The 27078-nt window shown below is 39.7% G+C and overlaps 2 protein-coding genes across 6 annotated transcripts; one reads left to right on the forward strand and one right to left on the reverse strand.

Annotated features, from left to right (window-relative positions):
- Nucleotides 1–237: 237 nt before the first annotated feature.
- Nucleotides 238–19264, forward strand: stk26 (serine/threonine protein kinase 26). Of its 3 annotated transcripts, none has more exons than XM_029133383.3 (12): nt 238–553; nt 11246–11311; nt 11517–11678; nt 11842–11898; nt 12476–12584; nt 13028–13185; nt 15719–15904; nt 16415–16557; nt 16690–16786; nt 16932–16994; nt 17524–17660; nt 17807–19264. In XM_029133383.3, exons 1-12 carry the CDS (start codon nt 275–277, stop codon nt 17820–17822), a joined length of 1473 nt encoding a protein of 490 aa, XP_028989216.1. In that variant the 5' UTR covers nt 238–274; the 3' UTR covers nt 17823–19264. The 3 variants fall into 3 exon arrangements, with proteins under 3 accessions (XP_028989216.1, XP_028989227.1, XP_040923834.1); XM_029133394.3 differs by having other exon boundaries at nt 17524–17651; XM_041067900.2 differs by lacking the exon at nt 238–553 and adding an exon at nt 2259–2279.
- A 136-nt stretch (nt 19265–19400) lies between these two features.
- On the reverse strand, nt 19401–26807 carry LOC114845399 (FERM domain-containing protein 7). Of its 3 annotated transcripts, XM_029133376.3 has the most exons (12): nt 26426–26803; nt 23916–24020; nt 23792–23834; nt 23441–23519; nt 22998–23095; nt 22668–22782; nt 22334–22481; nt 22135–22230; nt 21863–22026; nt 21705–21773; nt 21447–21522; nt 19413–21316 (listed from the first exon to the last, which is right to left on the reverse strand). In XM_029133376.3, exons 1-12 carry the CDS (start codon nt 26543–26545, stop codon nt 20102–20104), a joined length of 2328 nt encoding a protein of 775 aa, XP_028989209.1. In that variant the 5' UTR covers nt 26546–26803; the 3' UTR covers nt 19413–20101. The 3 variants fall into 3 exon arrangements, with proteins under 3 accessions (XP_028989200.1, XP_028989192.1, XP_028989209.1); XM_029133367.3 differs by having other exon boundaries at nt 19401–21289; nt 23792–24020; nt 26426–26807; XM_029133359.3 differs by having other exon boundaries at nt 19408–21316; nt 23792–24020; nt 26426–26805.
- Nucleotides 26808–27078: the final 271 nt, after the last annotated feature.

Below are 27078 nucleotides of genomic sequence, written 5' to 3' on the forward strand. Positions count from 1 at the left end.
GTTACAAGTACTGCTGAGCTACTGGCTCCGTCTATACTACAGGTACTTTGACGAATCAAATGTATCACTGATAATACACAGGGGTGATCTGAGAGACAGATACGTGGATACATAAATACTATGGAAACACAGGGTGGCAGCACATACCCTCCATCATGTCCAAAACTCCGACACACGCTCCACCCTTGAAGTAGGCAGTCGCCAACTCGTCATCGCCTTCATTTGCTCGACACCTTTTTTTTGCTGGAGAGTCTGTCGGGAAGTGTGTGTTCGCATGTATGCGTGTGTGCGCGCGCGCGTTCGTAACTTGTTCATTTGTTCCCTACACTCTCCTCTGCTTTGCAAACAAACGGCCTCCTTTTTGTTGGATTTATTCTACTTCCAGTTTGGGGACTTTTTCGTGGGAGGAACTCCCGGCCGGGAATATAGGAGAACAAGATCCGAAGAAGAAGAAGAAAGAGGAGGAGAAGTAGAAGAAGAAGCAACAGTCCAACCTGGAGGAGGAAGAGGGCGTTCGGAGATCCAAGTAACCATGGACGTCCCTGGTATGCAGGTAAGCAGGAAGGTGGACGGTGCTGGGCTCGGAGGGGGTTGTCGTCTTTTCGCCGCCGTACAAACAAATTGAACCAGTCGATCGTGTACGTTGTGCAACAACAGGTCGTTTTCCCCACACGTTGTAAAGTTAGCAACTGGTGTTTCGTGGGCTAGTGGCGCCCGCCGCGTACGCAGAAGCGTCTCCATGTTAGTACGGAGACGGCAGCAGCTTCTGGGAAACTCTGCGCTGAGTTTGTAGTAAAAGTGTGATTCACGACTCCTCTGCGGTGGCACGTCGCTATTTTCTGGCCCAAACGACTCTAGTTGTACGTAAGTATTAATAATAAGACGATGGCGTAAAATCAGACTGTTCCCCATCAGCTTTGTTTATAAAACCTATGGCTTGGCACTACTGCTCTGTGGGGCGATCAGTAGAAATACTATGATGTGCAGACGTCATAACATATGATTATAATATTATTAAAGTGAATTAACACCAGCCATCAGCCATCTTAGTCATAGTGGTTGATCCATAAACACCAACTGTAGCTTAAAGAGGGCCTTTAGTGATATTTGATGTTAAATGAGGGATTTGTAGATCAAGTTAAATCATTCAACTCAAATTGAGTTTTTATTGATCCTTATGTCTTTCCTGCAGTTTGCACAGTGGCCAAGATGCTGTGTAAAAGTCATACAGCTCTATCATAGTGACTTATTATGACACAGGTAGTCTGTGCTCAGTGTGAAGTTGCCGTTTGTTATTTGCAGGACACAACAAAAATCTTGTGCCATAAAAATGTAAAATACATTAAAAGTATAAGTACAGTACTGTGGAGTCACTCTTCAAACACACAAGACATTGGACAGAGGCAGCTGTGTCACACCAGCAGTCCCACCACAAAGCCTTAAGTGCTCTTGACAAGAAAACCTCATTCAGTCACTCTTAAGCAGAGCAAGGAGATTTAAAGGAGATTTGAGGCCTTCGTTTGTGGGTGCACAGGTTTCACGTAACAAAGTCGTTACTGACACACACACCCACACTCACTATTTGTTGTATTTGTTGAACGTGTTGATCCTTTCATCTTTAGCAGTATATTTAAACACTAACCCCTTAAAGGCCCTGGAGTAAACTGCCTCGCTGCCTCCACAAAGTGAGGACATTGGTCCTTCAAATCAAAACTAACTGCATGATTAAGGTGGTAACATACATTGTGGGCACCTCAGCTTCCACAGTTTGAATGTTAGTTTGTATATGCAAATAATTAATCTAAAGAAGCTTGACAGAAGATTAATTTTATAAATAACAAATAACCTGATCTGTAATGTTCCTACAGGCGTTGTGTTGTGACTTACTGAGTTCACTGACTCTGTGCTGTGAGCCCTGCCTCAGTGACTAATGTGTTGTCTTTGTTCAGCAGTGACTCTCCCTTGCTTACGTCTCCTATTGTAGCTCCTTTTGTTTGTCTATCTAAGTATTCTACCCTGTATTACCTTTAATATTGGGTTTATGTGGTATCTCTTCAAACGCTTCGTTGTGTTACGATTCTAGGACTCGGTTTATTGCAAGTAAATGAGTAGATGGGCTGACGCTAAACAAGGTGTGTGAGGTGACTTATAAGCTCGATGTTGTTTGGCTGGCTCCCAGGTGCGTATACCTGCGGGACTGGCTTCCTGGCTGTCGTCTCCCTTGCTCTGCCTGCTCTGTTGATTTCAAGCCGGTTGGGAGGAAGCAGCGTCACAGGCTGGTTAGGACAATGCACACTCAACACCTGCTGCGGCAGCACAGAAACTGACATAATTTTGTACCTGCCAAGAGGATTGAAGTCACATAATCAGATGTGTTAGTTGAGGCAGAAAGAACTGAATTTGTGTGGTAGCAAAATGGGAAAATTTGTGTAATTACCTTAATTTAGCCTAAAGCTAAAAATGATTACATATTTTTAATATTTCTGTCAAACTACCAAATCATTGTAATGTGAAGCAGTTTTCACTCACTCAAACCCATTACTTGACTCAACTCTGCTCCTTTTGAACTGTACTGTTTCTTTAAACTCATTGTTTTGGGTTTAATGGCCCAACTTTATTGCTGGGGTCCAGTCTTACAATTGTGACTGGTGTTTCAGGGAAACACTATCTACAAGGAGCACTACACCATATAAACAACATGAGCAGCTAGCAGGTGCTTTAAGTAGCCAAAGGAATACTATGAAACTCATGTTCAAAAGAGTTCTAAGGAGAACCGATACTGGACTTGCATTCATTTGGTGTCCAGAAACACAAATACAAGGAACTGCTTCTGTGTTTGAGTATGCTGGCTGAATTTGTAAACAAGCTTGGTTTGTTTACACGATTTCCATATCATAATATGATAAAAATCAATGTTGTGTTTATAATTTTATTCCTACTCATTTACAAATGGTTTTGTGTAATTTGTGAGCAGTAGGGACACCTGTGTATCGTGTGGGAGGCATCCTGTGACACAGCAGAGACCACACTCCAACATTACCTGGACTGTGCACAGGATGCTTGGGTGACGTCCAGGTCATCTGACTCAGGCTTCTGTGTTTTGTTGTGTAGGTCACCTTTTGGCGTCTAGATATGTTCAGGGTTCCAGTGTAGTGTGAAAAAAGCTTTAGATGAAAAGTTGCTCTTGCAACTGTCTGTACGCATAGACTTAATTTAACTTCTTATAAACAGGCTTAATTAGTTGGTTGAACTTGAGCTGTGTCATTCCCTAAAGCAGCCTTTGTTGTAATATGAGGTTTTGGTTGTATCACACAACCTCAGTGAAATGACTTTCCATTTTAATCTAATAAAATCTGTTAATTGAGAAAATCCTTGCTTGACAATATACTGTTTATTGTTAAAGTTCAGTTAATTCTTGCCCTTGTCACCTTTTTAAAGTATTGTTGCTTTGCATAATTTAACAGAATTTAGCTGAACTTAATAGTTCCGTTAGGGGAAAAAAAAAAAAACCCGAAGGTCAATAGGAAAATAAAGATCCCCATTTGCCTGTCACGTGTACTGGGTACCTGTAAAGCACCAACATGACTCAGTCTGTCCTTTTTTAAATAGATGGCACTGTGCTGTTGTGTAATTGCAACACTTCCCTCACAGGTTTGTAGCTTTTTGGCTCATCACGGGCTGGTATACTGGTTTCCACATTGTTTTCTGAAAAACGTTACATAATGCAGCAAAGTGATCCAAGTGTTATTTAGGAATCGCACCATCATCACACAGCTTTTTTGAAAGTAGTTCCAGTGAGTGATAATTGAAGTGCTTGTATACTTTGTACACTATTAGGAATGAGGAGGTTTTTTTTGTTTAATTGGCGCTCATACTGTACCTAGTAGTTTTTTAAAATGTTAGTTAAATGAAAACCCACAATTTTTTGGATTTGGAAAACTCTGAACTGATGAATAAAATGTCTTGTTGATCATGATTAGTTGTAATTTTCTGTTTTTCTACATAAATTGGTCATAACATTTCCTAAGAACTAAAGTCACATCAACAAATACAGTCTGTTACAGTTTCTGTAGCGTTGGACTGGACCTGCATAATGTTCAGGAGGAACCTTGGCTCATTGTCTTCTAAAAAAGTAGAAAGACGGGAAAAAAGACTCAGAACAAGTAAACAGAGAGGAGAATGGAGGGATAACATACACAGTAACGGAACACCAGATATTTTTAGGTCTTTCCCTACAATTGGCCTAAAGTTCTACTGGACCACTCCAAATGTTTGGCTTTTAATTTACTGCAATGTTTAGGGTCATTGCCCTTCTGTATTGCCCAGCTTCCTCTAAACACCTTGCAGACAGTCGCCATCATATGAAACCTGGAGCAGCTTTTAGCCAGCCTCTAATCACACTGCTCCCTCTACTGAACTTTACTGTTGGGATGGTGTTTACATGATGGTAAACAGTTGTTGTTTTATGCCATACATAAAGTTGTGTGTTTCTTCAAAACAATCCCAAGTTTTTTCACCTGTCCACAAGATACTTTCCCAGTGTTGGTGTGGAGTGTCGAACTGTGTTGTGATGTTTCGTTGAGAAAGCAATAGCCTCCTCTGTAGCGTTCTGCCTCTTCAGTGTTTTGTTTATAGGTGGCTCATCCAGAATAAATCATTCAGGGTTCAGACTGTTACTCTAGTGTTACTCATTTTCACTTCATAATGCTATGTCTAGTAGGAGCCGATTGGAGTCAATGCGTGATTGGAGTCAGTCGATCATTGACTGCAGTTCAGTTGGTGCTTAGTGACTTTAGAAGCCACGTGTTTTCACACACTACTGTTTTCTCAGTTATTACAGAAATATTTTTGTATTTGTATTGATTTATATAAATATTTCCATCATGCGACTGAATATACAACAAGCTTTAGAGGTCCTCCAACTCTAGTAGCCAAACCATTTCTTCCTGATCCTGATATTCTTATAAACCTGTGGTGATTGTTGGCGTAACACAGTTGTGCACCTTGTGCATCAAGTGTACCTTGATAAAAGAAGATTAGACAGCTGCTATACTGCAGTTATATTACATTTTTATTGTTTAATTGACACACTGGTCACTTACAGGAAACGCATTGGTTCCATATGCTTGGGTACATAGAAGCATACTTTGATTCATCAAAAATGTTTTACAGCAAAGAACATTTTGAATTGAGTGTTTTTTAGTGGCAGAAAGTGCATGAGTTGATGGATTTGTACCTGTGTGTACATAACAGCGTGCAGTAAAGTATTCAATCAGTTAATTTGACTGATGTTCCCAACGAGCATGGGTCAGCCTCCTTTCAATGTGTACAAATGTCTTGGCATTAAAGAGATTTAGGTATTGCCTAAACATTACTTGTGGGCCTTTCAAACTCCTCCGTCCATTGGGGCCTCAAGTATGAGGCGGAGTCCCTGCAGGCTTCAGAGCTGATGTTCTGAATGACCTCTGACACCTTTTGATGAAGAAAAACAGAGGACTTCCTGTCTCGTTTGTAAACTGTATCTCCTGCAGGGGACCAATTCCTGAGTTTCAGTATAACTTTCCCACACTCTTGCGCTGAACCTTTCTGCAATAAATCCAGCTGAATCTCAGATAAGGTACAAGCATTGGGGGTCTTGACCAAGGCAGTCATTGTGGGAAGTCATGAACCTGATCAAACACTGTTTTACAGAGAACAGGAAAGGAGGGTCCTGCTCTCCTGCGCTCTGTAATTCTTTTCCAGTGACCTTGCTCATACAGGCGGGCGTCTCATTATGACATAATGACAATCTCAGCCTGCCTGAAGCCTTGTCATTCAGAAATGCACACCTAAAATGCATCTAATTATCAGCAGCCACCACCTTAGTGCCTTTTGATAAGAATGAGTGAGTCACTGCACATTAACCTTTGCCAGACAAAGGTTAATGTCAAGTGTCAAAAGTAGTTTTAGTAACCTGGGACAGTAAAGTGCCATGTTGGATTAGAAGTAGCTTCATGTTTACCATGCAAATCATCATATACCATGAGCATAGATATAACACTGATTCCTCCAAAATAACAGCAACAAGAATCCCCAGAGTTGTGTTGTGATATTTATAGTGTGGAGTTTGTCATGGCTGACTCAACAGCTACTTGGCTTTTGAGATGAGTTCATCAAAGCAGAACATGTTTTGTCAGCTTTTCATATGTGTCCTGTGATGCAGAGGTCATTACTTGGAATGTTGCGTTTTTACTTCCTCCTACCAACAGCTGTGACTTTTGACCTTTTTTAATACAGAGATTTTATTTTTTTGTGTTTGGACACACCACTTGGGTGGAAAAGTGATATATTTGTAAAATATATTGAATATTACATGTAGTTGTTCAGATCAGATAAGAAAACGCATTGTGGAAATTACTTCTCACAACAGCAGTACAGATTAGCGAGAATACAGCGACAGGACAATTCGTGTTGGCACAGTACAAAGCAGTACAGTACAGGTACAGGTAGAGTGAGTATGAGGTCATTGAAGGGTTATTGCACAGTAATGAATATAAGTCTTGTACAGGTTTGCACAAATGTTGCACAGAAAATGTGTTATTTGTTGCACATAGTACCAAATAGATTGTCTACAAATGAAGCTTATGGTCTGTTGTATAAAAACAGTTGTGTCATCAATCTAAATGTGTGCTGGTATCTGGCTCATTCTGCCTCATACCACACTGTTAGTCTTCTGATCTCTGACGAGGTTTTGGTTCCTGCAGCAGAGATCAGCAGGATGGGTCATTCAGTCATACATGTTCCTCTTTTTAATGAATTGTTTCATCGCAATCTTCGGAACATACTTTGCTTGTCTCCATTCAGTAAGTAAAGTGTTTGCTGAGTTAACTGTCACTATTTGATAATACCCCAATTTTGCTCTTTTCTTTTTTGTACCACGGCTTGTCATGTTGGGGACATGGCTGGTTAGCCATCTAACCATTTCTTCAGGTTAATGAATGAACCTTGAAGACACCCCCAATAAGCTTTTTCATTGGTGGGTATTTAATCATTTGCCAGTGTACTTCCTCGAAAGCAGCTGAGGCTAAGATTTTACCGTATGAAGGAAACACAATCTTTACATTGTCTTTTGTTAAACATTAACATTAGCACCTGTTTAAATTCGTTATGTTGATTTGTTTACATTTGTAGGGTTTTTCTTTCTTTGGGATGTTCCTAACTAACATTCCCAGACATCACAGCTGACTTTTTATGATCATACTCAGTGACATAAAACATTACTCGAAAGTTTTGGCCTATGCAATAATTCTGTATCTCCTTTCTTATTCCAAAGTTTAGAAATGGCTCCATAATCTGGTCAGTAATAATTGAGCCAGGTTTAAACTTTTAACCTGATTTTGGCGTTCAGCTGTTGTTGCAGCAAAGACAGAAAGTTCAAAGTGTAGTTTCCCAGCCTTACATAATCCATCTTGCAAGTGCAGTCAAGTTCATGTTTGTTTTTTCTGTTTGGTAGTAAGTGAAGCATTGCTACCATTTCTCACTGAAAAGACACACTCCGTTGAGCTGCAAACAGTAGTAGTATTATTTTTATTAAAAGTATTTTTAACAATTACATAATAGACTTTGAAAATACAGGTTTTATTTTGAAATATTTATGACCAACAGTTTTAAACCAGTAGAAAATACATTCAAGAAGTTGGAACTAGTCAAATAAAAATATTATCAGTACATAAAATAGTATGCAGAGATAAATGCAGAGATCTATAGTCTTTGCAGTTATAGGAACTGACATGTAGTTTTTGGCCCTTTAGGGCCTTCTGGTAATTTAGTCCAGCTGTAGTAATTTACAAACATGATTTAGTGAAAACACTAATGTCACTACCCTACATCAAACTTAAAATGTCGGCATGAGCTTTCATTTAGCTCTAGCACAACCTCAAAGAGCCAATGGTACGACACTCAAATACTTTTGTTTTGTCAAACTTAAAGGATGGATGATGTCTGGATTATGAGTGAGTTTTCCCTCTACAGTGCACATTCTGTGAGCATAGCTGTCATATTTTCCAGCAGGGCGTTAGCCTCAGGATAAGTGACTTTACCTTCACTTTCAGTTTGTTTTTTATATAATTTAGAGTTATGGGGTTTTCTGCAGTAACGTGCTTTATATTTGCATATTTGCAGTTTATGAACCTGAATACAGATAGTTCTTGATTTAAATTATCAAGGAAGTTTTAGGACTTTTTATACCTCGTCCTAGTTTGGCTGTCACATGTACTCTGTAGCTTTAACTCACCAACATGACTAAGTCCTGATCTTTTAATAGGTGGCAGCAACAAGCCTGGCTTTTCTTCCTAGAAATAAAGAACAGGTAAATACACACAGCGCTTTATCAACTATAGGGTGAAAAAATCTGATTTTACGGCTGTCACTTAAAAATACTTTTAAATGAATAGAAAGAAAGTGAAAATTAGGGAAGGGAAAGTCCCAGTGTTGGTTATTAGATCATGACATCATCATCATAACAATCATATAATATAAAAACTAATTGTTTTTGTACTTCCTTCTTTGCTGCTTGGAGTTGAGTCATGGTCTATGTGGCTGAGGCACTCATGCTAATAAAGCGCATGCTGATATTACTTCATATTGTTATTGTATGTACATTTACGCTATTTTGATTTAATGTAGGAGAAGGTTAGACATGCGTCATTATGGTTATAATGTTGACGGTACGTATTCGGCTATCGCTGTAAAGAGCAGGAAGCTTTCTGTATTGTATTGAGTTACACTGTGATCTCATGTTGTATTGTTCTGTTACTGTGTATTTTATCCCTCCATTCTCCTCTCTGTGTGCTCGTTCTCTGATCTGTACTTGTTCTGATTCTTTTTTCTCTGTCTTTCTACACCAAGCTGAAGGTATCATTAGACGCTAACCACTGTATTTACTGTCAGGGTGTGGCAGTGCTGTGGGTACAGTGTGTTGAGACTGTTCCTTTTTTTTTTTTAGTTCAAAGCGGAAACTCTACCACCATCATAGGAATATCATATGCTTCTGTGGGTGTTTTGGACAACTTTGAGTTGAGTTTAGGAGCAAATTGTGTGTGCATGTCTGACTGCCTCCTGCTTCTCCGTTGCATAACAACTGCCGGTTTAGCACAAGATGTCAGAATGTGAAACACTGAAATGCTTTGCAGTTCATCCTGAGAGAGGGTGGAACTACTGCAGAACAAAAAGTGTTTTTCTAAGACATTGAGAACATTTTTCCTCAGTGCTTCCAAGTGCTATTTGCAAGGTAAGACTAGGTATTAGGGCTGAGGCTCGAATAAGGTTTGGTTGCAGTTGAGGTTATGCCTTCAGTTGCAAGTCAGTGGCCAGTGACTGGATTGAAAAACTTCCATATGTCATAGAATTCAGAAAGTTAAAGTTTGATAACTGAATACTTGTTGTTAAATCTTTAAGATCGAGATGTTCTCCGGATTTTTGTTCCCTTTAGATGACTATAAACTAAGCATCAAAACATGACGTAACAAGAAAACAAGAAAGAATAAAAAAACTAATTAGCATTAAACATTTATTTATCAATCAAATATTGAGTAGTTTGAGGAATAATAATAATAAGTAATCAATAGTTGGTCAAATATTCATGTTTTTGATTATATAATATGGATTGAATGCTTTCACACAGTTGCCATACTATTCATTGACTTTACTGTGAAAACAGTAAAGATGAACTTGCATTACTTATATACATTAAGACTAAAACAGTGCTAAATTTGTTAGAAGGGTAATTCGCCATCACATTAATTGATTGCTTTCACTTGAATGGAATGATGCATAAATGTTCTGAACTGTGACTAGCAAGCCAAACAAGATAGATGTCTTACTTGAACCATTCCACCTCCATTATTTACACTCGTCAACTATAGCTAACCCTTTTTTTTGCTCTAGGCTACCACTAATCCTTGGCGATCCAGCACACTCTCCTAAATTCTTGAAAAAGGGAACCTGACAGCAATTGGGAAAAAGACTACAAGTTTGCATGATGATGAAATCAAAACCTTGTAGTGCATTGGTGTTAACATTACAAACCTAGTTAAAATATAACAGCATTAGGGTTAATATGTACAGTAAAGTGTAAGGACAGTTCTAGGCTCCTCTTTTTCACTTTTACGCTTTGTCAAAGCCTCGAAAACTCAAATTACTAGCGACAAGTTTTGCTTCGAATAGTTGGTCTCCGGATGAAGTGCTCAGGATTTTGGTAACTGAGTTGTAACTCTTTCCCTGAGATGGCCATGAATCTAGAGTGTTAATTTCCATGTAAAACACCCAGTATTTGTTCCCCCAAAGCAAGTACACTTTGGATTTGAATGATCTTGTGACTTGTGTACCTGCGTCACACTCAGGGCAAAGCACAAGCCTCAGTCACTTTTCAGATCTCGATGTACTGTAATAGTTGTTTTATTTTTAAAGCCTGTTTAAATATGACAGCATGAGCTTTTTAATAGAAATGAAGTGCATTCCTGTAAAAGCGCTGCCTTGTGCGTTTTACAACCGCAACAAAGGGCTTTAGGTTTAGGAAGTGACTGTAAGCCAGTGGACAGCTGTCAGAGATAAGTACGATGCGTGTGCGCGGTGTCAGGCAGCTGTGTACGTTCAGTTCCTGTTATCTCAACTGTCATGCTTGTTTCCTTCTGAGCTTCATGCTGTTCTGTGTAGCTGTGGTGACAGCATGTGTCATGTTGTGCAAGGCCGCGTGCGTGTTTGTGTGAGCAAACATTTGTTTGTGTACAGTACGTGTTGATGCAGTACATCAGGTTTATTTTCTATCAGGTCCAACGGTAACCTACCTCATGTACGCTGTATGTACCCATTGTCTTTTGTTTTTTATTTTTCTGCATATTATGTGTTATAGGAAAAGTTAATAAGCTCTTGCTTACCATAGAGTTCTACCCCACGATCCACAAAAGATTTATGTGAACACTCCTCCACATTCTTCATAACACTAAATACTTTCACTCAATATGATTATTTGTGTTATCACTTTTATTTTTAGCTTTGCTTGTGCTGTGCAAATATTTGTACACGCATACTGTAGTGTAAAATCAAGTGAAGTAATAGATACGGACTGCACTAGTGTGGACTAACTAAAATACAAATATATTTTTATTATACATTGAAACTTTCTTGTGACCTTTAATCAACTATACATTAGTTTATATACTTATAATATATACTTTAATCTGTCTGTCTTGTCTGCATCTTTTCTTAGTCTCTCATTGATCCAGAGGAGCTGTTCATCAAATTGGATCGTATTGGAAAGGGATCTTTTGGGGAGGTGAGTAATCTTAAAAGTTTTAATCTGAGAATTTCCTTCTGACCTAATTTGAACAGTTTGTCGTTTTTACTTGTCCTATAATATGTTTTGCAATTCCTTCCTTCCCTCTCTTGCTATCTGTTACCCTCATCACCTTTCTCATCATTCTTTTGTTTTTCACAACTTTCTTAGTATTGCTTACAGTTGTCTCTCTTTTTCTCTTCAGGTGTTTAAAGGTATTGATAATCGTACTCAGAGTGTTATTGCCATAAAGACCATTGACCTGGAAGAGGCTGAGGATGAGATTGAGGACATCCAGCAGGAGATCACAGTTCTCAGTCAGTGTGACAGTCCGTACATCACAAAGTACTTTGGCTCCTACCTGAAGGTAAGACAGACTCTATGTTTTCATCCTGCCTATCTTATCTGCCACAGATCTGACCAAAGGAACAAAGATATGTGTGAAAAGTGGACATAACATGAAAAATAACATTTCGCTTTTAAAGGGGGCACTGGCAACTGTCAAATGTGTGTCTTTTCTTCCCTCCCAGGGCAGTAAACTATGGATCATCATGGAGTACCTTGGCGGGGGTTCGGCGTTGGACTTGGTTAGTGTTAAAACTGATTTAAACAAGATTTATCCGTTAATTTGTATGAACTAATTCAACTTTGTTTTTTGTAAGTGTGTATCTTTTTACAGAACAATGAGCATTTTGTCTTACAGTTGTGTAATCTAGAGGTGGCATTGCTAAGTGATCTTTGCAGCTTGGTTGTGTTCTTTTAGTCTGTGAACTAAGGGCGTCTACTTCAATGTTTTTACTTTTCAATAAGTCTTTTCAAAAAATTAAAACCTTTTCCTCAACATATTAGAACATTTTTTTTAAATGACTGGTTTCTAAAAAATGTAGCGCAGTACATGGGTTCCAGTTGTGTAGCCTGAAATCTGAAATCTTGTTTTGAATGCAACTAATCAGGGTGCGAGTTTCTGCATTGAGCCTCCATGATAACAGTGAGTGTTTTATGCCTGTGTCATCACTCTGTGTGTGTGTGTGTGTGTGTGTGTGTGTGTGTGTGTGTGTGTGTGTGTGTGTGTGTGTGTGTGTGTGTGTGTGTGTGTGTGTGTGTGTGTGTGTGTGTGTGTGTGTGTGTGTGTGTGTGTGTGTGTGTGTGTGTGTGTAATTGCAGCTGCGGGCGGGTCCATTTGAAGAGTCTCAGATTGCTACTATGCTTAAGGAGATCCTGAAGGGGCTTGACTACCTGCACTCTGAGAAAAAGATTCACAGAGACATTAAAGGTATTGTATCTGCTTCCTATGGGGCCCAGTACTGTGAATAAAAAAGTACTTTGCATTCTTGTATGAGAAATGTTAAGTACAGTGTTGCGTACAAGCCAGCGTTTACACTCCTTACTCTCCTTATACTCCTTACACTCCTCTACAGCTCTCCTCTTGTGCCTTATCCTTCCATATATCTCTTTGTGGTCAGGATGTGTGAAATATCTGCCTCTGGTTTCTGGTAATTATCCAACTTATAGTGTCAAATTAGAAACAACAATATGTTACAAAAGGTAACAGGTTTTAGTTGTCTCCATTCCTACTCAAATATTACAGGAATTACAAAGGGGTTATGCACAAAACAGAGACATTATAGAAGAGAGATTTCTGAAGACCCTCTAAAGAAACACGTAAATGGTCATGTGATCATATTTCATATTAATAATGGCGGAAAATGTCTTTAGCTGCCAACGTCCTGCTGTCGGAGCACGGTCAGGTGAAACTGGCGGATTTCGGGGTGGCCGGTCAGCTGACGGATACACAGATCAAGAGGGAAACGTTTGTGGGAACCCCATTCTGGATGGCTCCAGAGGTCATCCAGCAGTCTGCATACGACTCGAAGGTCAGATACACTTTTTAAGGCTGTAATGTATTTATTTATTTATTTATTTATTTTTCTTCTTTATATCCCTCACCACTTAAATGTGTTTTTACATTTTTTCATCGTATTATTACTGTATGTGAGTAATATTTTCATTTGTTGGTTAAACAAATGGTTTTAAATTAAACTACAGTTACATTTTAAGCGATCTCCCTCTGGGATTAATAACGTTTGTTGAATCTTGACTTGATTGACATGTATCCAGAGGTAGGTACTATTACTTCCTACTACTACCCCAAAACTTAAGTCTTGGTTGTGGACAGCAGTTCATCATTTTTGCGTATTGCTGTGGCAACCACAGCCACATGGAGCCATTGCGTCTGGCTTACAGGGCTTTTGCATAATGTTCATTTTAAATGTATTTGCATGTAATAGAAACACACTCTCACTCTCGATCACTTATCATTAGTGTTTATATGGGAGGGTCCAGGTGTTCCAGTGTTTGTCAATGTATTTGACATAAATCTGCCAGAAATAGAAAAAACTATTTGACTCGGTGAAAGAAAGACAAACGGCAAGTAGTCGCACAACCATAGCTGCAGCTGCTACATTTACGAGCACGCAAATAATTATAGGGCAGGGTTAAATAGTTGAATGTGATACCCAGGCAAACAAACGTCTTTATGAATATTACACAATAGTGTGACGTTTGCTGAATTGCTTGTTGCCTTTGTTCCAGTTAGCATCTCACAAAAGTGTTTGTGTGTGACAGAGAGAGAGAGAGAGAGAGAGAGAGAGAGAGAGAAAGAGAGCGAGTGTGTGTTTGTGTTTTGGAGATAAGGAAAATTCATTAGGATGTGTAGCTTGGCTCTTGATGTGGTTTAATTCATGTTGCTGTCTGTGTGTCAGATTTGTCTGATGTTTGTTAACGCATAACACGTAATGTGCACATCTTCTATGTAAACTAAAACTAAAAGTCACAATTTGTTTTGGTGTCTGTTTAGGAAACAAAAAGGCTCAAACAGACAAAAAATATATAAATCATATAAAATGTAATAAATATAATCAGTATACAACTTGTTTTGATTTGGATTTTGACTACAGTGCAGTTAGGTTTCAGGATGTTGTTAACGTTAAAGTCACTGTAATGTGCTCTTAAAGTGATGAACACTTGTGTGTTTTCTAAGGATTGCTCTAGTCACGGGATTATGGAAAATTATTTATAAGCAGGGATTCTATTAAGGTAAACTATTACAAGCAGAACAGCATTAAGTTGAATGATGGTCCTACACTGACTTAATTCTCAATTCTACACTCTTATATGCAAGATTGGCTACAAATTTGATCTCTGACTGTTCTGTATAAAGCTATGGCTCATTACATTTAGCTTAACCCCTTAATAACAAGTCTGTTGCTGTCCAGAGGTAAGGAAACCACAAAGCAGAACCTCTAAAGCTCATTTGTTATAGGAGAGGCTGCTTCCCCCAAATCATGCAAAGTGTTTCCTGGTTCGAAATCAGAGCTGGCAGACATAATAAAGGTATCGATCTTCTTACGTAGCTCTTGACATACAATGAAAAAGGGTTTTTCCCAAAATAAGAAGCTTTGGTCCTTTTAGATGTGGGGGAAAAGTATGTGTGTGTTGACGAGTGTGTGGTCTCCTACCATATGGTTGGTGCGGTTGAGAAACCGGGAGTTAACAGAAACCGAGCATCCTGCTGTAATGTGAGCTCTGCTACAACTATACAGCAAGCGTGTGTCTCTGAGAGAGATCGTGTCTGGTGCTTATCTTTACAGACACATGGTCGTTGGAGCAAGTTGAGAAGACGTGACATCCAAACTGTGTGCACCTGTGCTTAGTGTGTGCTTAGTGTGTGCTTAGTGTGTGTGTGTGTGTGTGTGTGTGTGTGTGTGTGTGTGTGTGTGTGTGTGTGTGTGTGTGTGTGTGTGTGTGTGTGTGTGTGTGTGTGTGTGCGTGTGTGTGCGTGTGTGTGCGTGTGTGTGCGTGTGTGTGCGTGTGTGTGCGTGTGTGTGCGTGTGTGTGTGTGTTCTCGTCCAAGCTGACATATGGTTAGTGGGTCTCACAGCTGCCGAGCAAACAAAGTTGGCCTCGTGTTGGTGTGTATGCATGTACACATAGCTGTGTAAGTTGTTATTGACGCATCAACAAGCATACGTATCAGAAGATCAAACCAATAAACCTTTTTATAATTCAAAGTAATAGTTTAAGCTGTTAAGTATAAATGTCAAAAGTATCTGAGAAACCAACAAAGTTTAGTTAGTTTTTTTTCTTTTAGTACACACATTTTAGTTAGATAAATTAGATTTAACTAGTAGTAGTTCAGTTTATGTCATGTACAGCAAAATATTGATGTCTAAATGTGCCCATGTTCCATAGGAAGAATTATAAATCCACTTTGCAACTATTATGGGATAGAAAGTTACCTGTGTACTAAGAACCTTAAAGGACTTGTCATGTGCAGCTAGAAGCTGCTGGCTGTTGAAAGGCACACAGGGTCATTCCAGATGCCTCACACTAACTTTGTTTCCTCAGGCCGACATTTGGTCACTGGGCATCACGGCCATCGAGCTCGCCAAGGGTGAACCTCCAAATTCAGACATGCATCCAATGCGAGTGCTGTTCCACATTCCCAAATCTCCTCCTCCGACGTTGTCTGGAGAATTTTCCAAGAGCTTCAAAGACTTCACTGAGGCCTGTCTCAACAAGGACCCAGCCTTTGTAAGATACACAGGCAACTAGCTCCTCCTTAACCAGACACACCAGTAAAGAAATTTGTTTATAATATAATTAATGTATCAGTCAAAGTAGGCATTTACATTTTTAATGCATTTGCTTATACTTCTGAAACTTCTTCCACTACTTCTTCCACTACTGATTTCATACAATTCTACATATCAGGACAGTCAATGTATCATAAGTACTAGTTTTAAAATGTTACAGTCTACAGCAGATCTGTGTTCAAGGTTTGGGTGTAATGATTTTGATTCATTTTAATTCAACTTCTTTTTAGTATGTGTCAATGTTTCTGCACATTGCTGCCCCCTGGTGGACCATTAATTAAAACCGTGTTGAACACTTTTTCCATTCAGTATGGAAAAATAGGTTATATATATATATATATATATATATATATATATATATATATATATATATATATATATATATATATATATATATATATAATACGCCAATTGAAGTTTGTAGTTTAAAGATTGTCTTTTTCTACAGCGTCCTACAGCGAAGGAGCTTCTTAAACACAGGTTCATTGTCAGACACTGTAAGAAGACGTCCTACCTCAGCGAGTTGATTGACCGGTACAGGAGATGGAAGGAAGAGGGCCATAGCGACAGCAGCTCTGACGAGTCTGACGGGTAATTTCATTACGTTTGTTGATGCCTCCTACACAGTAAAAAAAACACTAAACAAGATCTGATTAGTTTCTTCTTATGTCTAAATGTAATTGACTTTCCATGGCAATACTAAGTATTTTTTTACGTGTAAAGTGAGTCCAGTAATAAGGAAAATGCTGAGTCTCCTCCGTGGTCCTTCACCACGGTCCGCAAAAAGAAGACGGAGAGCAGGAAGGTCCTGAATGGAACGGTGAGTGTTGTCTCTGTGTGGGGTACATAATATTGAATGATGAAGGACATTTATAATGATGTTCAGGCCCACTGGAAATTTAGATGTATAATCTAATAAATCAAATATTCACCTTGTGCTTTGTCGTCATTATTCGCTTGTGCAGGGTCAGGATCAACAGAGTAAATCTACCAGTCTGACTACAGTCATCTCCCCTGTCTTCACTGAGGTTGGTTTCTATAAAGGCCAGAGCTCGTTTAAGCGTCACACATCCAATAAAAAGCTAAGTAGGGCATCTGCTGTACAGTATAGGTCATAATGTATAGGCCTGGAAGCAACTGACAATGTGGAAAATAAAACACACAGCAGCTCAATATAGGTCATAAGTTAAGCAAATCCTCCTACCTACCTAAAATGGCAAAACATAGGACATAACAAAAAGGAAGCTTCAGCAAAAATATATGTGTGCTGCATGGCCCCAGTTTAACAGCAAATCATGTAAATTTGTGGCTATAGTCAATCATCACTTAAAATATGTTCTCCAAATATAATCTACATGCAAAAATCCACTGCTGATTTTGCAACCTGTAATCTGTTTATACTAACTCACCTATGCCCTTGAAATAGTCCATGATTGCTCTAAAATGTTTAACACTAATATTAATATACATTTAATCCTTCCTCATACTTGTAAGAATTTTTTTGTTTTCAGTAAAAGGTTTTGCTTTTCGCCCAAACTGAGGCGTCTTCTTCTCTAGTTAAAACAGCAGCATAAGGAGCACTCTGAGCAGCGGTTGGCCATCGAGGAGCTGGAACGCAACATCCGATTGGCTGAAGATGTCTGTCCAGGTATCACGGACAGGATGATCACAAACATTATCGCCAGGTATCAGAAGTATGTTTGCCATTTTTTCAATTGGTCTAATGTTTTGTTCTTTCCTGGTTTACGTATGCCTGGTTCTTATTTTCTTTTCTGTTTTTTTATTATTGTCATGTCTTTCTTGTTCAGATCATTTGTTTAACAAATGTGTGCTTCCCCAGGTTCACAGCCAACTGAGGGAAAATTGCTTGATAAAGAAGTACAGAAAATGAAGTTATACTGTGTCTCCACATGGTGACGCTGCTGGATGCTTGGAAACAGAGGAAATTTGCTGGGCAATGCCTCCTCTCAGTACACACACACCCTACTAATGTAATATATGCAGTACACTATTATATACGCATACATATATAAATATTTCACTGCTGCTGGTTGAGACTTTTTTTCCCCCAACTGTTTGAATTAACTGATCTAAATTAATGAAGGTACAAGTCATTTGGATTTATAGGTTTCATTTCCTCCCATTGATGTCATCAACCTTTGTTTGCAGACATTTATTCAGCTTCACTTTTTTTAAATACTAAAGAAAATAAGTCTTAAAGATTCAATTAATATTTAAGCCTGTAAGTGAATTCTAATGTTCCTAAATTGCCATGTTGTGCCTTATATCTTCATGCAATCACTATTTTCCAAAAGCAAAAGAGACCCTTTGCTGAAACTGCACACACAAAACATATAAAGCTGCAGATTATTGTCCATCAGCAGCGGTGTGTCTTGTGTCATGTCTTTTCTCGACTTTGTAGATATAAATGTTTTTGAGTAGCACTTCAGATATGCCAATAATAATGTTTGTGTTGTTGTCCTCCGGAATTCTTCAATTACAGTTCCCTGATCTTGGAAGTCAGCTGGGTAAAAGGTTTATTTAAAAAGTATACATTGTCAAAGTTTAACTTTTGTTAAATATCTGGTGTTAATTATGCATTTCACCACTCAAACAATGCTGGGAGTACTTTTATTTAATAATTCATTCAAGGTTGGAAAACACATAGGACTCCTGAAATATTTTGTCAAATATTTTTGGGACCTTTCAAAAGCTAACTTGGCATAACAGCTAGCGTTTAGCTAATTAGCTGTACAGGTCTCCTTACTCTTAACTAAATTTATTGATTATTGTAAATATGTCTAAAGTCCTAAATGTATACCTACAGAAAGTGAAATGTAGTAAAATAGCAAAAACAAAGAAATTACTGGCATTCATAATTATGTAATAAGATATGTCATGAAATGAGTCAAAAAGAAACATTTTGATATAGTTTTGGGTTTAGAAGTAAATTTAATGAGTGGTATTGTTTTCTTGGATGTGTTAGTCAGCTGTCAACTTGTGTTTGAAGGTTGGTGTTACAATTTTATAGAAATGTCCAACGTTGTAAAGTAGCACAGATTATTCTCAAGAGCATGAAGGGAGTTGTAATTAAAGATAAGGCTGACAGTTTGTACCAAAGACACTATAAACCTTTGTATATTTTTGCCTTTTTATATGATAAGGGATGTGATAATGTTTGTTTAGGGATGTAAAATGAAAGATGTGAGATTTTGCAGAAATGTACGTTTTTTTTTTCCTTTTGTAGCGGGATCTAGAGTTTTATGAATAAATATTTAAGTTTGATTGACAAAAATAATTTCGCTTGTATTTTCCCTTCTTGTGACTCACGATGAAGCACAAAATTATTTTAAAAATAAGTTTTATGTATTGATTATATTTTAATTACTTAGATAAAAATTTCCCATTTATTTTGTAGTATAATAATCATATCACTTTTTAACTGACTTTTTAAAGTGGTGTAAACTTATATTGAGTAATTTCTTTATTTGCTTAATTCTTTATTTACAAATTGTTATTTAAAAGTAACAAGGCTTTCAGTTCACATTTTTCACAAGAACCATTCATACAAATTATAATTTACATTACCAAACTAGAAATTTGTTTTCGAACCCCACCAATGCACAACTGACAAACAAGAAAACTGTTTCTTCATCTCATTTCCACAAACAGTGCTTATTATTTGAACTGCAGTTCGTTACAACTTGTTTTAGTTTTGTAGCTTTGTCCGCTTTGTAGAAATGTTTGTGGAGTAGAATCAGTAACTCTTATAGCAACTGGTGAGGCATGCATGGCTTGATTAATGCCTAGTTTAACACTAGGAGAGCTATAATAAAACCATCTCAAACATGTACGGTATGAGGTTGCACCAGTAATGTGGTTTCTCAACAGCACTCTCTGAGCTTTCACAACTTGAGGTTCTTGTTAATACAAGGCAAAAAAATACATTTCATCTGCCATTTGACTCGACAAATCACTACAATTTCATACATACAAAATCACATTTACTACATTAGTTTGCAGTATATGGTGGATGTGTTTTTACACCGGCCTTTCATTTTTGTAAGCATTTAATAAATACTGAAATAATATCTGTTTCTAAAGTGTGTGTGTGTGTGTATATAGTATTTTTTTCTCAGATCGTGACCTCCGTGATCTTTGCAGGACTTTTTGTCTTATCTCTATCTTGTTGTCCTTCTTTCTTCACTTCACCCATCAACTCCTTTTTCACTTTCTCCTTTTCTGCTGCATCTTCTTCTTCCTCTTCCTCCTCATCAAGTTGGAGGCTACCAGAGGAGAATCTCATTCTGGCAAGTCCAGAGGGCCGTGCCATCCTCCCCAGGGGAGGTGGTGGGCAGTAATAAGGGTAGAAAACCTCTGGGTCTGAGTCACTGTAACTTCCTGCAGCACCTCCAATCATACAAAGTGAAGTGGGACGTTCGGGCAGAGGAGAAGAATTTAGTGGGAGGTAGGTGGGTCTGGACGGCCGTGTGAGATGGGGGTAGTAACCAAGGGGACGGAACTCAGAAGCTGGATTAAAAGCAGGGTTTGAACCCCTTGACAGATGGAATTTGACATCTGGTTGACTGGCCACGCGACGGGGAAGCCCTGGGAGGAAGTTGGAGTCATCACTGTAATGACCTGCCTCTGTCCGTCCAACACCCAAAAACCTTGAGCCATTGCTTCCTTGCTGGTAAACTCTAGCCAATCCCAGCCCGCCTGATCCAGAGGGGCGAAGGTTTCTCCTGATTGGTGAATGACTCGGAGAATCATGACCTAATGGGTAGAAGGGCTGTCTCGATAGACTGTCCACTGGCACATAATCTCGCCTTCTTGCCATTGGGAAACGTTCCAGGGATGAGACGGCAACGTAGTCCGTCAAGTAGGGATGACGGTTGAGTGGTGAGGAACCAGCGAATGGAAATGTTGGGAGGACAGGGTGATACTGGTAGGCAGGGTTGTTTGGATATAGAAGAACCAGTTGCTGTGCAGCATCCGGGTGTGGTTGAGGATTGGGTCGACGCCGTGACCGGTTGCCATAAACACCAGCTAACCTTTGGGCTTGGCGGTATGCCCCGATGCGCCCACCGCTCACGTCATCCATGATGGATGTCGACGCTGACCTCATCTTCGGAGATGGAGTTGACTGGTGGAGAGATGAGGAGTGGGAAGCAGCCTGGGAGAGAGGATGGTACCTCTGGGTGACCTCAACAGTTGAATAGCTGCGTTTAGCTCCTCCCCGCTCCATTTCAACATCAGTGGCACCTCGATGATGGGGCTCAAACTCGTCCTGACTGTGGACTGCCAAGGCGTGACCCGCCCGCTGAAACGGGTGAGAATGTTCATACAGCTAAACAAATGAGGCAAAAGCAAACATTAGAGCTTCAAAGTAATGAACATTTATGCTATACGTGTTATTCAGCATATTTATGTATTTGGACAATGACATTATGATTCTGAAGAGGAACTGTTCCTCTTACTTGTTTGGAGACATCTGTCAGGAGATCAGGAGATGACCTGCACTGTCTTGGATCAAAGTCAGACTGGCAGTGAGTTCTGGAGAACAAAAGATAAAATATAAGACTGAACAGCTTATAAGGAAATTAAGGTTTAATAATTTGCTCCAACTACAATATTTTAGAATAATTTTTGGAGAATGAATGGCAAGATTTAACAGTTGTTTTATAGTTGTTTATTGACTAAGAAGTAGAATATTTATTTTGTAAAGTTTATTTTACCTCTCAAAGTGCAAAGGCTTTTTCTCCCCTGATCCCATGCACTCAAGCAACTGCTTCTGTGTTCGTCCACTGCCACACACAATACCACAAACAAATCACACAACCCCCACCTGAAGTGCATGATTGCAAGGTTAGATATGCAACATTGTGTGTTTTACCTGTATCTGAAGCTGGAGCCCTTACAGGACAGTAGTGTTTTGTGTACTGCCTTGGGCTCCTCAGCCAATCTGAAGAAAGCGTGGTACTCTACACACATCTTCCAGAACGACTTGCACACATCACGACTCGCCATAGAGAACTCAAGGGTGTCCTTACACGATGGCTGGACAAATATCCCACAACACTTAGATCAATACATGCCTGTGCACACAGTTCAATACAGAAACGGCACTGTTGATTACTGGTAATCACTGGCTGTTCTGAGCCTCACCCTGACTTGGTCGTGTAGTTTGATGAGGAAATGTTTGCGTTTGAAGCTCAGTTTGCGGATTTTCGCCCAGCTAAACGTGTTGATTTTGGTGTTACCCTGTGAAACATGGAAACCGTATGAATTAAAGTGTGTGTGTGTGTGACTACTGCTGGTGGAGGTAGCGGCATGCCAGCAGTCACAAATACAGTAACGTTCATACTTGAAAGACCAGTACTCCAGAATGTGTGACAGCCAGGTTGATTCTCATTCCCTCTCCATCGTGTGCTGGGTGAGGCCTAATGCTGTACATGTCCAACTTCCTTGCCACTTCCAGCAGTTGGATGTCTGAGTCTGCTGGAGACATGCCTCTGCAGACACAGGCGATAAATGTCCGATTTACGGTTTACTACTGTTTATATTAAGCTGTGTTACTGTACAATACTCACATTTAGAAAACACATACTGTAAAATAATGAGAGCTGCTCTGAATAAGCAAAAACTCTCGTCAGGTGCAAGTTGGTGTTGCGGCTAAAGTGAATATGACACACACTTACCTGTGTTTCTTGTGGAACCTAATGATCTTGTGATCTATATATTCCTGGTTTGGGACATACTGCTTCATCTCTAAATGCTGACAGTCCAGATCATCATCATAGTCCCCTAGCTCTGCTGTAACACATGTGCACACAAACAAATATGCTTTACAAATGTAGCTTTACGAGTTGATGACAAACAGTTTTGTTCTGTGTGTCTGTAAAAAATACTGTCTGCATTTTGGTCATAGCTTGGTTAACCACACACACACACACACACACACACACACACACACACACACACACACACACACACACACGCAGTAATCTTTTTAATATTCTTAAGCTTACACTGCAATATGTGGGAGACCAGCAGGGCGGCACTGTTGTCATTACATGTCAAGCTGCCATTAGACAAGTCCTGCTTTATCTGTAAGGCAAAAAGATACCTAGAAACAGACATATCGAGTTATACTTTCATGTCCTTAAAGTTTTAGCATTTGTGTTCTAGTTTTTAAGCTTATACTGTTTGAGAGCATTAATTACAGTGACACACACTAGACACACGTAGCATAACAGCGGGTTCCCGATAGAAGCTGGTGGTGCTGCTATAGGTAAGGTGCGACGTCATTCATGTAGAAAATGTTAAAGTCATGTATTCTGTGTCAAACTGTGTAGAGATATTGTAGTAGTAAATTTAGTAAATAAAGCACAACATTTCGAGATTTTAAAGCTACTATACAAGCAAAACAAAACACAAAGCTTTGATATTACATTCCTGTGCTCACTGTTACCTGGTGAGGCCTCTCTTGAGCTGCCCGGGGTCTGGTGGGAAGAATTTGACGATAAACCTGAAGAACAGATCGTTGGTGTCTGACAGAGAAGGATTAAAGGTATATGAAGAGAAGAACAGGTCACATAACTGATTCTTCAAGTGATTATCAGCTTAAAAGTTCCCAAAATTTGTTATTTGTTCATTTACTCTGTGGCTAGTCTATTGTAGCGGGTGGGGTAGCTTGTTAGCTAACTTGGATATAGCATTTTGCCATGTGTAACGACTGAACTACTGAAAGCTCCTGTTTGCAGTGAACCAGTAGATCAGTACCTACAACCACAGCAGTGACTACTACAGACACGTGACTCACGCTTGATCTGTTTGGCCAGTGGCTTCAGTAACTCCAACCAGACCTGCAACAGAAGGGAATTACATGGTTGACTCTGTATGTGTGGGTCTGTATATATTGGTATGTTTGTTAGTTTGCTGTATACATAGCTGCCGCTGCAGTGTCTGAACTCCAGTCCAAAGTACTCTTTCTCCAGCAGCTTCAGATGACCACACACTTTGTTGAAAAAGTCGCCTCCTAAAACCTTTTGCTGAGAAACAGAGAGAGAATTAAACCAAGAATGGGAACAAGAGGCATAATTGGATTTTTTAATTGAGAATCTTAAAAGAGGAACTCTACAATACTCAGGGGGCCCTAAACTATGTGATACAGCTCACTTACAATTTACAATATGCCCTAGAACTCTGACGCTGCTGAGCTTGCTACCATTCGCTCTCACATTGCAAACAGGAGAGAAAAGGTGTTTTCTCTAAAAACTCTTGTTAAATAAATGCTTATTCGTGTGCCGGACTGTGTTATATCATATATGTTGTGGCTTCACAGTGGTTTTGTATCCACATGCTGTTCCTTAGCAGCAGTCTCAGGATAAACGGCATGAGAGAGTGATTTACTCAGTGAGACATTAGGATGCGTCGTCACATTAAAGCTGCTTGGAAGGACATTTCTGTCTGTGACTCACGTTGTAATTATGGTGTTTAGTGAAAACACTGTTGTTCTTCCCCTTAGATGACCTCTTACGTTCTATTCCTTCTATTTCTATCCTACTCTCTTCATCTCTCTCTTGTTTTCCTTCCACACAGCGTGTCATACTGTTTTTTTTCCTCCTACACTTCTTCCTCCTGTCTTCTCTCTTTGCATCATCATCACCTGTGGATTTCATGTTTCATTTAGTTTCACCCTACTTAGAGGTATGATGATGTTTGTGGCCTGTTTTCTAACTGCAGCGACATGAGGCCTCACTGGCCTGGTGTTTCACACGCCGGCGGGGGTCATTGGTTGCTCCTTATTACCTTGTCATGAAAGAGAGAGGGGGGAGGAGGAAGAGGAGGAGGAGGAGGAGGAGGAGGAGGAGGAGGAGGAGGAGGAGGAGGAGAGCAGCTGTAACCGATTATAAAAAGAACACAGGCCTAACTCGTGATTAGTGGGGGACAAATGGCTGCTCGCAGAGGAACAGGGCGAAGTCGAGTCCAGTTGAGCACAGTGTTCTGATAGCTGATAACTGTCAATGTGCTTTCGTATAAAACCAGATAAAACAAAAAGCTACTGGATCTAAAATCATCCAGCAGCTACTTTACGTCACATAGCATTGGCCAGTACTGCTCAAACGTAAGGAGAAGCAGAATGCTAGCGAAGCAGCAGCTTCAGAGCTCTGTGCTCAGTATTGACTTGAACATCAATATCTATTGACTGTTGACAGAAAGCAAAACTATGACTGTATTTACACAGAGAAAGTGTAATTAAAGTCTACAGTATAACAACATCTTCTTGTATTCTTTTGTAGAGATTGTTCAGATATGTTCAGATTTACAGGCCACTGAAATATACTTTTATAGTGTGATGAAATTCTTTCCATCTCATAAATTTGACTTAGGGATGCTATAAAGCTGTTCTTTAAGTTTTATGCCAGTTCTTCTATTCTCTTTTGCTACTGTACGTTTATTTTTCTTTTCCTCCCTATCTTCTGATCATCAGTTGATGTTTTTGCATGAAGGTTTTGATTCTAAGTGAGAATATCATACTGAAGCAGTTTTAAAACAGTTTTGAAGGGGGATTTGTCTCTTGCCTAACTTACAACAATTTACCTGGATGTGTGTTTATCACGTCAAACTATATTTATCACAGTTTATTTTTGCTCTCATGCATCTATTTATTCATCTTCTCTCTCGCGTTGATTGTTGCTTCCTCTTTACCTTCAATTTCTCCTCCGCCTTGTTCAGATGCTACCAATGGCCCAAAGGCTTTAGGGAAACCGAGAGAACTACTTTGCTAACACAATACTCCAAAACACACACACACTCTTTAGATGCTTTATTGCCTTGCAGGCAATGCCACCATATTGAAAAAAGCAGCCTGTCTGCTTTTCCTGACCTGGATAGACGGACATGACAGTTCATAGACTACATTCATGTTTCGCTCATTCATTACATAGCAGTTTAACAGTTGTTTAGTTAAAAATAAATAAAAATAGTGTTTTGGTCCAAATTTGTTTCTCTGATCAGTCTGATCTGATTAATTATCATCTTGAATCTTGATTCAAAGATGCACTCGAGAACCTTTGGCTGGTATCTGTTATATACTTTACATGTATTTTTTTCAAAACAAAACTATTTCCTGCAGTTCCTGAGCAAATACAACCATGCGCTGAATGGGATTTGTATTGATGAAATAGGCCTTTTAGGTGTTATGGTACATTGTGTAACCTACACATAGACATACTGTAACATACTAATTATTCATCTGGCAGCATTAAATGCCTGTGTATCCGTTTTGTCTAGGAAGGAGGAATCCAGCTGTTAATAATGAATGAGTCATAGCTTTACGCAAACTTAAAGTAAAGTAACTTCGTTTTTATTTACATCTTTCATCACGTAATAAACGCACACCATCATAAACTTATTAATAAAAATATTTTACCAGTCGACCAGTTAAACTCACCTCCACCTCGAACGTGCGCTCACTATCATCCAGGAAGATCACGCGCAGCCGGAGCTTGGTCTCCTTGGAGACGCGGGTCCTGGCCGTGAAACTCCCCGTCCGCCTGCCACCGTCCCCCATCTCCCTCTCTCCCTCTCAGGTGGAGCAGCGCCAACCGCGACCGTCCATTGGGGCCGTCACCCAGGGCCAGAGACAGCAGTAACGAGCTTCACGCGCCCCTCGTCGCTGTGACCACGAGCGCCTCCATCGTGCCTCTCCCCGACCCCTCGGGGATCTGCGGCGGACGCTGTGGCGCGCGCGCTCCCCAGATGCGTAACGACAAGCTGACGTCGTTCCCACGCGCCGATGCCGATACCAGTCCTGCTGCTACTGCTAAATACTCGTTGCGCTAAATGTAACGTTGAGCTTCCAGTGTTACCATTCGATGTGTTGCTCCCGTGTTGTCTGAATTGCCCGTGTGATGTGATGAGACATTATCCTAACGTGTCCTTCTGGTTTGAGCACTGAGGATGGGGGACGAATCACTTGCGTTCATCTGACTTCAAACCACGGGAGTGACAGCAGGACTGCTGCTGCTACTGCGTCGCCTGACAGTGATGTATGTTCAACAGTTACCTGGATTTTCTGAGGGGAACGGTAGGAGGTAAAAGTTC

Source organism: Betta splendens, chromosome 2 (assembly GCF_900634795.4).
Source record: "Betta splendens chromosome 2, fBetSpl5.4, whole genome shotgun sequence".
Lineage (NCBI taxonomy): Eukaryota > Metazoa > Chordata > Actinopteri > Anabantiformes > Osphronemidae > Betta > Betta splendens.